This window comes from Anarrhichthys ocellatus, unplaced genomic scaffold, assembly GCF_004355925.1.
Source record: "Anarrhichthys ocellatus isolate YVR2014 unplaced genomic scaffold, GSC_Weel_1.0 scaffold52, whole genome shotgun sequence".
Classification (NCBI taxonomy): Eukaryota; Metazoa; Chordata; class Actinopteri; order Perciformes; family Anarhichadidae; genus Anarrhichthys; species Anarrhichthys ocellatus.
In genome coordinates, this window is record NW_022280082.1 from 614035 (window position 1) to 625055 (window position 11021).

The 11021-nt window shown below is 39.8% G+C and overlaps 1 protein-coding gene across 2 annotated transcripts in view; it reads right to left on the minus strand.

The window, feature by feature from the left end:
- The window catches only part of fig4a (FIG4 phosphoinositide 5-phosphatase a), a 42829-nt gene that overhangs the window by 30151 nt on the left and 1657 nt on the right, over nucleotides 1-11021 (minus strand). The window contains exons 1-6 of one of the 2 annotated variants that reach the window (XM_031870297.1): nucleotides 9009-9854; nucleotides 7915-8038; nucleotides 3122-3278; nucleotides 2427-2477; nucleotides 2110-2273; nucleotides 1111-1239 (exon numbers count right to left, since the gene is read on the minus strand). In XM_031870297.1, coding sequence (XP_031726157.1) covers nucleotides 1111-1239; nucleotides 2110-2273; nucleotides 2427-2477; nucleotides 3122-3278; nucleotides 7915-8038; nucleotides 9009-9272 — 889 coding nt within the window. In that variant the 5' untranslated portion in view covers nucleotides 9273-9854. Of the gene's footprint in view, nucleotides 1-1110; nucleotides 1240-2109; nucleotides 2274-2426; nucleotides 2478-3121; nucleotides 3279-7914; nucleotides 8039-9008; nucleotides 9855-11021 lie in introns of those variants that run through there. The other variant, XM_031870298.1, reaches the window with a different exon arrangement.

Consider the following 11021-nt stretch of genomic DNA (forward strand, 5'->3'; position numbering starts at 1 on the left):
CAGATAAAAAGAAACCTGCAATGAAAGCCAAACTGTTTCAGGAATTGTTTAAACTCAAAGAGCTCACACATTGTTTCCTTGGCAACACGGTGTCTGATAAGAGTGAGAACAGTGTTGATAGCAGCACTGACCGTAAAGTGCACCGTAGATGATTAGTTTATAGGCCTACTGCAACTAAAAAAACACAAAATCATAATAAATTCATTGAAAATAAATTACCGATGAAAAAGAGTAACTTGTTTTGACTGAAAGGCAAAATGAATTACACTGCATGATGCGATTCATGCAAAGGAGAATTGATGGGAAATGATGGAAACCTGAACCTAAGGCAGACTTTTACCCGAATAAATCAAACTGTTTACTCAGTTCTAGCCCTAAGCCACTCCGCAGCAGTTACCCATGCATCAATACTACAAAAGCTTCTCAAAAAACCCAGAGGAAATTAATCATGTGGAGTCTAACGCTAATCCCTGGTATGCAGCTTGTGTCAAAACTACAAACTAAGAAAAAGTTACAGTAGCAGTGAAATTAAAGACGAAAAAAGGATTCAAACAAACATAAAGGAAGATGTACGTATACATGTAAAAAATATAGGATTTGTCTTCAAAAAGAAAAGCCATGCGGCATAAATAATTAACGATGTTGCTGCCTTCTCCCTGTAGATAACAGATGGAGTGATTATGCAAGCGCCAGTGTGTTCACATACCTTTTAACCATTGCTTGATTGCCATACATTTTTGCTCAAGCCCTAAAACAAACACGAATCGCTTCTGCAGTTTACTGGTGAATCACACCCTCTCGCTCACAGTGCATTCCACGTGCTGCAATGGATGCCGAGCGCAGTTCAACAAGTGATGCTGAAGCTGAGAGATGAGAGGGAGTGCAGACAAAGAACAACATTCGGAGAGATAACGTATCATCTACTGTGCTAGTGTGTAATCACAAATCAGTCAATGCTGACAGATGTTATGTCCCAACAAGGTACTACACAGCTTGTATGGGACATTCTTTTTAAATCCAAAAGCAACAAGTGGATCAATTAATAAAAGCAACAGCCAAACAATTCTGCAATGCATGAACGGAACTGATTTGACAACTCTCAAAGGATACTGGACTGGCCACAGAAGCCGTGGATTATATACATGAGCCAGTCATGATGCACTATGTCCTTGACTCGTTCCAGCAGCTTCCCGTTCCACACGTACTTGGAGTACGGCTCATTCTGGAGGCCGTAAACCACTGTGGCGGAAGAGTGGGAACACATAAAACCGTCGGATCATTTTACTAAAATGGGGTCAGATCAAATAATCAGTTAGAAAGCAACAAACGGACAAGAAAACTGTGGTGATGCAGGATGTGGAACAAGAGCTTATGTTATTGAATTACAATAAACATGCCAAAAATAACTGAACACATCAGCCAAGGTAAAGTAAAGTTAATTTTTAAATATATTTTATTGGACAAAACAGGCAAACCTGCAGTATAATGGATGATTGACACCTTTGACTGTGGCAGATATCAGTTTTTCCATTTTTTTTATGGGCATGAATGGTAGGGCTGCGCTATATGGCCAAATATTTATCACAATATAGGTCATCTCATATCTTAACAGCAATATATACAAAAGTTATCCCTCTCAATCCCTGCAGTTCTAATGACCCACTAGAAGTGAGTGGTGGTGTCTGTATCTGCAGAGACCTTGCCCTCTGCCTGTATTTCCTCTTTTCTTCTATTTTGCTGTGTTTGGGACTTTTCTAGGCATCAGCAAAGAGCATTTGGACCCCACTTGAGAGTGTAACTCCCTGCCAATAAGCAGGGTGTGCAGCCCATTCTCGATTCCCACTATTGCTTAGCGAATGACAAATTGAACCAATCGCTTGACTTCAACGGAGTGCGTGTGCTCATCTCGGTAGGAGACCTTTTAAGCCGTTAGCAGAGCTGTCAGAGTCCTAAAGAGGTGTTTGGCTAACAGAGCTAACAGCTAACGGAACTAAGCACACAGCAGGACTGACAGCTTCTGTTCAGAGGAAGCGTTAAACAGTCAACGTGAAGCCTCCTCCAGCCAATAGAACAAACACAATGTATACAAGGACTGTATTAGGCTCTCACCCTGCGTAGGAAGACCCTCATCTTCAAAGATGTCAAAGCTGTCATGCTTGCTCTGTTTTTGTACCTCTTCCTCAGTGGAGGAAGTTGGTGACGACCACAGTTCAAAAGGCCTCTGCAGTAAAGTCAGGTTGTACTGCAGCGAATGGCTCAGGTCATAGCTGTAGCTGCAAGGTACAAAGGAAAGATCATGTGAAACAAACAGAGCCCGTACTGTCCCATGATGAATTCAAGATTTGGCCAAACTACAATTGGAAACATCAAGTGTATTTCATGTCAGACACGATGTGACCAAAAAGAGGTATCTTGATTTGCCTTACCTGAAGTAAAAGTTGCTGGATAAGTCCACGTTCTGAAAGATCCGCACATATCTAGGAGGATTTTATTAAAAAGTCATTAAGCTTTAATATTAATAGTCTATCCGGCAACAAACTTTCAGGACATTTGTGAAGATTGACATAATACACGAATTAGAGATCTTAAAAAGCAGTAATGTTACGAGCACACTTACTGTACGTGTCGTAAATCTCTCTGTAAATTTGACCTTTTTCTGCTGCTGCCTTTAAGTTAATGTAATGGCATTAAAGTCTTAAGGAAACGTTACTGGGACCATCCTTGTAAGATTTAATGAAAAGGTAGTGCTTAAAACATCAGATTAAAGTAAAGGGTTTCAGGTCTGAAGCTTATCTTCAATACCAATGTCCTTGTCTGTGAAGACTATGGTGTGTGTTTGAGAACAAATGCGAGCGCGCGCACAATTGCAAAGACATGAAAATGACTGTATGTTGCAAATAGCAACTGTGCTTTTCCCTTAAAAAGTGTTACAAACTGATTCCTAAAAGTTCTGACATTGTCAGAATTTCTATTTAATGCAATGTTCATCAAAATACCATTTCTTGACTTTGGAGAGTGCGATTATGCCTACAAATGACTGGTGATAGTGTATAAATGAAAACATTTGACCATTCACAAGATCTTAAACTGCACCGCTATAGGTGGGGAAACGAGGCGGTACCTTGCTTCATCGGGGTGTGTAACCCTGACCGAGTCATTGGGGATGTAGATCATGCTGGTGTCTTCAATTTTGTAGATGGAGTGGCCACCGATGTCGGCCATCTTTCTACGCTTGGTGATCAACACAATGTAGTACCCTTCGAGGAAACGTACAAACCCTGTGGAAAAGAAAATCTTTTAGAATAAACTAGTCAAATGTTTCTTTCAAGGAGCATTGTTCCCAACATAACCCTGACATACTGAAGTTCAGAAAGAAAGAAAGAAAGCCTCTAAGCAAGCTGAATTCTAGGTCAACCTTTCTGTTGCCTGCGAATCAGCAACAGCCTTGAAAATACCAACAACCTTGAGGAGGTGGATGGAGAGAGTTTGTGTGCCATACTTCACTAGCTTACGTACAGACCATGTAGTTTTACAGACTTAAAATCTGACCCAGAAAGTAAGTCAGACATAACCGCTGATGTACTTTCTGCTTTTGATGAGCTATTATCTTATTGTTGACATTCAAAACATAATAAATGGCTGTGATTATAGCTTTTTATAATGGTCTGTTATCATGCCCCATTAAGTTCAGTAGTTTAAGTGTGCATGCTGTGCGACACAGCTTCATTATATCACTGCTAAGACTAATCTCTTCGCGGATGAATTGTGTGCCACAGATGCAATTTTGCACCTGAATAAGTGCTTGTACATTCAGACTATTTAGAATCACAGATGCTCCAGTGTCATTGTGCTGTAATGAGGTTCATGTTGGGTTTTCTATAATTATTGGAACACTGAATTAGCATCGCACTCATATAACATTGACAGAGTCACGATGGACTGTTTCAACAAAGGATCAAAATCAACGCAGAAGAACCAGAAGAATTCCTTTTATTCTTCTTCCTTGTCAGAACCTGGCATCTTTGTTACCCACAATGCAACTTGAACCACAACAGTTGGGTCGAAGACAGCTTGGTATGTTATGCTAGTAGTGGCTAATGTAGCATGGTCCTACTTTTATTAAATATAGGACGACACTTCTTTTTTGATGATGGTTTTAATTATGAAAAAAACATGCAGTTTATAGGGAACAATGAAAAGTAGCATGCTGAATTCTCTAAAAAAAAACACCTAGTGTGGCTTATAACATTTTGCTTTATGCTTTTCTGACTTCATTGACACATCTGTTAAATAACCTCAGTATTAGTCAATCCAAATGTGAAAAGGATTCCTCCTTTGCAGGCACCACTAGACTAAGGAGGATTTTTCACAGCACAATGACAATCAACTAAGCTTGCAAGCTATGTCTTGAATGAGAGCAAACTTAATGTTCTTTCACTCTGGGTTTTGCAGAATGACAATTCCTAAGTTAGTTCATTGTGTTGCTTTCTGGTAGCGATGGGTCAGACTGACAAAACAGGCAAATGAAAGAGATTACAATTCTACTTACACCAATGGTAGTCATTATATACAGTACTAAAAAGGCACCAGTCAAAGGGTCTCTCTGGATAGACTGAACCCAACATGGCCGACACACTCTTTTATTCCACATGACACAGTGAAATTGGCAAATCGTGGCTCAGCGGTAGGAACAGCGGTAAAAAGCATCTTATTTATTCAAGTAGATGTCAAAGTCATAATCTGTTTGTGTCAGTGTGACCGACCCTATCTGCAAGTTCAGTGATGATGCAGGACTATTAGCTTGGATGTGTTGCAATTGTGGCCTGGAAGGGCCTTGCCAGTATTAGTTAACAGTTGCCAGCACCTTTCTTTGCCAGAAATGGAAATGTAACAGCCCCACACACAAACACACACTGGATGAACTGGAAAGTAGAATGTACAGTAGGACTGTTGCAATTGTGATGTATTTTTAGCCACACTAGTAGCATGGATCAATGGTTGAGTTAGTTAGTCAGTCGGTCAACCAATTTGGTGCAGTGGATAAATTCCCATTTGAAATGATGTTCTTTACATTCATGCTCTGCAGAGGAAGAACCCCACTGATTTTAGACAGACCCTGACTTCTCCCTAGTCGCCACTATATTTGATATTTATGGTTTTAACATTGAACTAACATAACATTAGCATGTTAGCTTTGGTGTTGTGACTTTGTTAGCATGTTAAAGTTAGCATCTACTCCCAAACCGAACTGTGTCTAAGTGCAGCTTCACAGAGCTGCTAGCATGGCTGTAGACTTGTAATCTTGTAATTTTTGTTTTAATTATTAGCTTTTTTAATCTTGTTTTGGTCGTGCTGGTATTACCGAGACATGACGGTTAGAAGTGAAAGTTTAGAGCCCCTTTGCAAAAGCTCATCAAGTCTGTCTTTTAATCAGCGTAATTTTAGGAGATTGAGGCAGTAGCATGTTTGAAAGAATGTTGGTTTGTTGAGGTTATGGTTTGGTTTCATTTGATCCTGGTTCATTAGTAGTTTTAAATTGGATTCTTATTTGGGGAGAAGTGCAAAAATGTATTAAAAGAAGAGAAAAGACCGTATTGTCATGATTTAACCATGTATTGTAGAAATGCAGAACTCCAAAGTGTCTGCAATTGTTTTCTTACAAATGAACGTTTCTATGACAAACAAATTATCTACGATCATTGACCTGTCCAGAGTACAGAAAAACAGACATTACTGGGGAATGATCAAGGCTCGATAATGACGGGTCCTGATTAAATCCCCGAGACAAGTTATGAGGACAAATTCAAACACTCCTCTGTTGTGTGTATTAGAATGTGTGTTACATGAAATGTAGGTCATGACTTGAGGACTGGTCATGCAGGGCATACATGAAACTCACAGTTCAGGCACAGCAATTACTTTCCGCGCAGCCACTGGAGTGCAAACGCCGGCGGAGGACATACAAAGTGTGATGATCAGTATCACAAACTTCTCATGTAACACAACACCTTGGATTGGATTTATGGGGCAGGCCGACAGAACAAGTTGACCTGAAAAAAATTTGAGTGACCTGTGTTTCCATGTCTTAGGTAGGGTTGTCACGATACCAAAATTATGACTTCGATACGATACCCGATACTTACGATAGCAGAATTCGATACAATACCACAAATACGATACGATACTGGTATATTTATCTATAATAGTAATAAATAAAACATCTGTATGGTTCCCTTTTTTACCAGCTTGTTCCTGCTCAGCTTTTTGAACACTCAACAAATGGCATTAATATTAATGTTTAACCTCTTCGCATCTTTTGAGCCTCTCTCTTTCATATTTCCGCTGGCTTTCAAACTTTGACTGTCTGTGGGAGTGGGTGGATAAACAATGCTTAATTTACTTGCATAGTGACTTTGATATTTTCACTTCATATTTTATCTTAATTCATGGAATAATCATTTTTCCTTAACTACAAATAAAAAGAATTAGCTCAAGATCCACCCTCAGACTCCACCAGCATGTAGCCATTTTGCATCAATTGTGTTTCATTTAGTACACTTTTGTGTGCATTGTGACCTCATGATCATATAGGCTTGTCTTCAAACTAGGCTAAGGCTACTCCTGTTAGGCTGTATATGGGTGAGCTTGGGGGTGTCCATGTTTATAATTACATTTGCTTTGAAAAGTTCGGGGTGTCTGTCTGAAAGGTGCTTTGCCACGTTTGACGTGTTGCCTCCCTTGGTCTGTGTGGCTTTGAAACAAGTTTTGCAGACGGGTCTCTGTATGTCAGTGGGCTTTCCTTCACTGTCTGCAATGTAGCCAAAGTACTTCCAGATTTCACTTCTGGCATCTTTTTTTCCCAACAAGCCGAGGACGGTCGGCAAAAGCTCCTGAACTTGATGCCATGTCTCCCCTGCGATCACTCGCTGTGAGTGAGCGCTGCCTGTTGCGCGTGTGAGCGCTGGGCAGCCCTGCCCCCTTGCAGTCAATGCGAGTGAGTGCGCTCTGATCGCGCGCTATTTTAATGAAGTATCGATACTAAAAATATGCAAAATCGTATCGTTTTTAACGTACGGGTACCGCGGTACCTTTTTAGTATCGATACACCGTGCAACATTAGTCTTAGGTTAACTAAAGGCCAGAGAAGAGTCAGCATTATTTTATTATTTTGTAATTAGGTCTGCAGGCCAATGTCCAACGCACAGATACACACGATATGAGCTATTCTTCCTCTCAACATGAATCAAGAATGATTCATACACTGGGATTCAACGGTTTGCCAATTCCCAGACAGTAAATCATTATTTATTGGCAGTTTTAATAATATTCCCTGCTCGTTTTTTTCACCACTAATAGAAGTGTTGAAATTAAAAAGTGTTGTGGGCTGAGATAAGTTTTTAGTACAATGTAGTTTGTATATTAAATAATATAGTGTCAGCCCCCTTTAAATAGGAAGGCTTTTTGACACTGATCAACAGAAAAATACAAAAAATACAAAATAGTTCTAATAGGCACTATTATAGTATTATAGTTAAAGAAAACTATCCCAAACAATATTGTTACGATGTATTTTTTTGCTGATTTTGGACAAAAAGAATGGGAAATTATTAGAAATGTAAAAAAAAAAGAAGCTTATTTTTGCATCTGATTACACCAGATGGTCATGATTTGAAACCTGAAAATGTAACATTAAAAGCTCCACAAAGGTAGTTGCAGGGCTAGCGGGGCTGTATTGTACTTTATTACAATGTACTCCCAGGTGTTCCTTTTATTTGATGTTTTTCCATCTCGATGCACTTACTGTAATATGCAAAACCAGGTCAATATATACAGCTGTAGAACCAATGAGTTACACGCTCCCCACAATGGTTGTTGCTACGCCAGTGAAGAAGAGAGTGGAGGGACTCTACTTACCCACAATGCCAAAGGCTGAGAGAGCCCTGGACAGGCCCGAGGAACCCTTCTGGCCAATCTTGGTGCGGTTTCCCAGGTCCAGGCGGCCCAGCAACTCCCGGACCTCTTGCTGGTTGTACACATGCTACAGACAAATACACACAGATATAAATGAATAAAGCTGTGAGAAGCTGTTTATTTATGTACAGAATCTCCAAACTGTTCATTTTACCTTGCAATAAAAGAAGAAAACAGTGTATGATGTATTTCTTTCTCAAAAGAAAAGGGGCTGCTTATGGGGGGGCTAATTATTGACTACTTAATTCAGAGCCAGTGAGACTTATATAGAGTTTCTGTGCAATAATATGCAAATGAATGCAGGCCTTGTTTAATCAATAGCCTTTTTCTACAAAAGGGTTAAAGATCCTCAATGAGGAAATTAAGAGAATAATTGTAATGAATTAACAGAAGCTTTGAAAGAAATGCAAACCGACCAACAACCTTTGCATGCAAGTTATCTTCACCGGAACCTTCTTCATCAATATCATAGATTTCACAACTTCAATTCTGCACTAAAGGTGCAACAGAAAAAAGTCAGAAACGCACTAAGCTGCTACAGTATGAAAACAGATCTCTACAGTATTTGTTTTTTGATTTTTGGTGGAATTAAATGCAGTTCTTCTGCAAAATGCAGTCAGTATAATATCTGCAGGAATGAGAGCGTGGGGGGATGGATATTTAGTCATGGATGCAACATAATAACAAACATCATAATCACCCACAACACAAAAAAATGAAATCCAAGCTCATAGATTTTTTTTTTTTTTCTTTTCTTTCTAAAAGGGACCATGTACAGTTTAAACATAAATGTCTCCATTCGATGCACTGTACCAGATTGTAGCTTAAGCTAATTTGCATCTGCAGTACCAGATCCTGGTAATGAGCAGCGGAGAAGAAAAGGGAGGCGCGCGCAGCACTCCACAGCTAAGCTGTCACCCATAATACACTTGGGACATTGCTGAGTGATTGTACAATTGTATCCGAGCATGCTGTACTGTATTACATAAGAATATACATTAGCACTGTACCAACTCTGGTGGAAAGTCAGCGCTTACCTTATCATCAATAATGACCAGGTCCTTAGGTTCTGTGCGGTCAATCTTCAGGACTCTGTGTTTGGTCTGTGCCTGATTGGTCCCCACCAAAAAATACCTCTGGAAAGAAAGATAAAAGCAATATACATTATAACTATGATACGTGATTGCAGAGCTGGTGTTTGCCGTATGGTTGCTTCTGATTATGTGCACACTGATTACAAGAATAATCCTTTTACGTGTGTGATTGCATGAAAACACAGAAGCAAAATGTGTCTTACACATTTTCTAATTTCTGTAGACATAAACAGTCTATGTACAGGCCTATTGTTAAAGTCTCACTGTCTTCAGGCCTTTTTTTCCTATAATGTGCAATGTTTTCTCTCCACAATGAGCCACCCAAGTAGAAAGTAATGTACCAGAAGCCTGTGAAATTACACACAAAGGGAATCCACACATCATATACTTGTATATGAGAATATACACTGGATTTAGAGTAGTTACAGTCCAGAGTACATTTGGGCACAGCACATATTTTGTGTGCATTGTTAAGATTTGTGTCTTTCTTGTACGACTTTTTCTTTCAAGTCATTATTTTTCTCACAATGGGTTGGGAGATGGCTTAAGATGTTCCATCTTCTAAAGACTATTACATTGGAACACCTTGTATCAGTACAGTCCGCAACCATTAGAGCTATTTTGTCCTGTTCCACAATATCCTATGGAGCCCTCTTTGTTCACAATAGTTAGACTGTCAGTTCATCCACTGTTCGGTTAAAATGGGCAGACAGAGAGGTTCAATAAGAAATTAAAGCTGCGAGCAGCGATGAATGGGCGCTCGCACCTTCCCGCGTCTCGGGGGTACTGGCGGGACGCCGGCAGAAGCGGCCATAAATATCTGCGACCATCAGACAGCGTGCCCACAAGTTAGACATATTTTTAATGCTTGGACTGTGTGACGCTGGAAATTATGTAGTGCAAATATTCCACCAGTTCCTGTATCCACTTTGTGGCGCTAGAGAACATGTGCAAACATACATTGTGTTGCTCTACATCAAGTATAGACCACATCATGTAAATGTCATATAAATCGGATTCAGTTTGTCACATAACGCTGTCTTCCTGTTGCCAGTAGGTGGCGCTATGACTTTGAGTGAAAATTGGCTTGTAGACATCCTCAGGCCATGACTGTTATCAAATATGGCAAGTTTGGGACACATTTGAGCAAGTCCAGTGGAGTTACATCAGCTTGTTGTTTAATAGCGAATCACCTACAATGGCCGCCACGTCACGGCTACGCCATTCTATCAAACGTAAAGCTTTGAGTAACTTTTAATAGCAAAGGTCTTTAGATTATACTGACCAAATTTGAAAAGGATCTGACAAAGTCTCTAGGAGGAGTTCGTTAAAGTATAGCGACTAGAAATCATGGGAATATTCACACAAAAATCAAAATGGCCGACTTCCTGTTCATTTTAGAGCATGGTCCCAAGACACTTTTTTTTAAGTCTTCATGTGATACATGTTCCTACCAAATTTCATACATGTAGGTCAAACGTAGTGCCGGGCTGCGTTTTGTGGAGTTACATCCGGGTTGTTGTTTAACGGCGAATTACGTAAAATGGCCGTCACGCCACGGCTACGCCATTCCATCAAACGTAAAGCTTTGAGTAACTTTTAATAGCAAAGGTCTTTAGATTATACTGACCAAATTTGAAAAGGATCTGACAACGTCCCTAGGAGGAGTTCGTTAAAGTATAGCGACTAGAAGTCATGGGAAAATTCACACAAAAATCAAACTAGCCGACTTCCCGTTAATTTTAGAGCATGGTCCCAAGACACTTTTTTTTAAGTCTTCATGTGATACATGTGCCTACCAAATTTGAAAATATGAAATATTTATTTCCATCGTAACATTACACCTATGACACCTGTGCAAAGTTCCAAGGCTTGTTGAGCATCCTAAGTCACAGAAAAATAACCTTCATTTTTCATGGCGAATGACGCGTTGCCATGTCGTTAAACAGCGTTTAA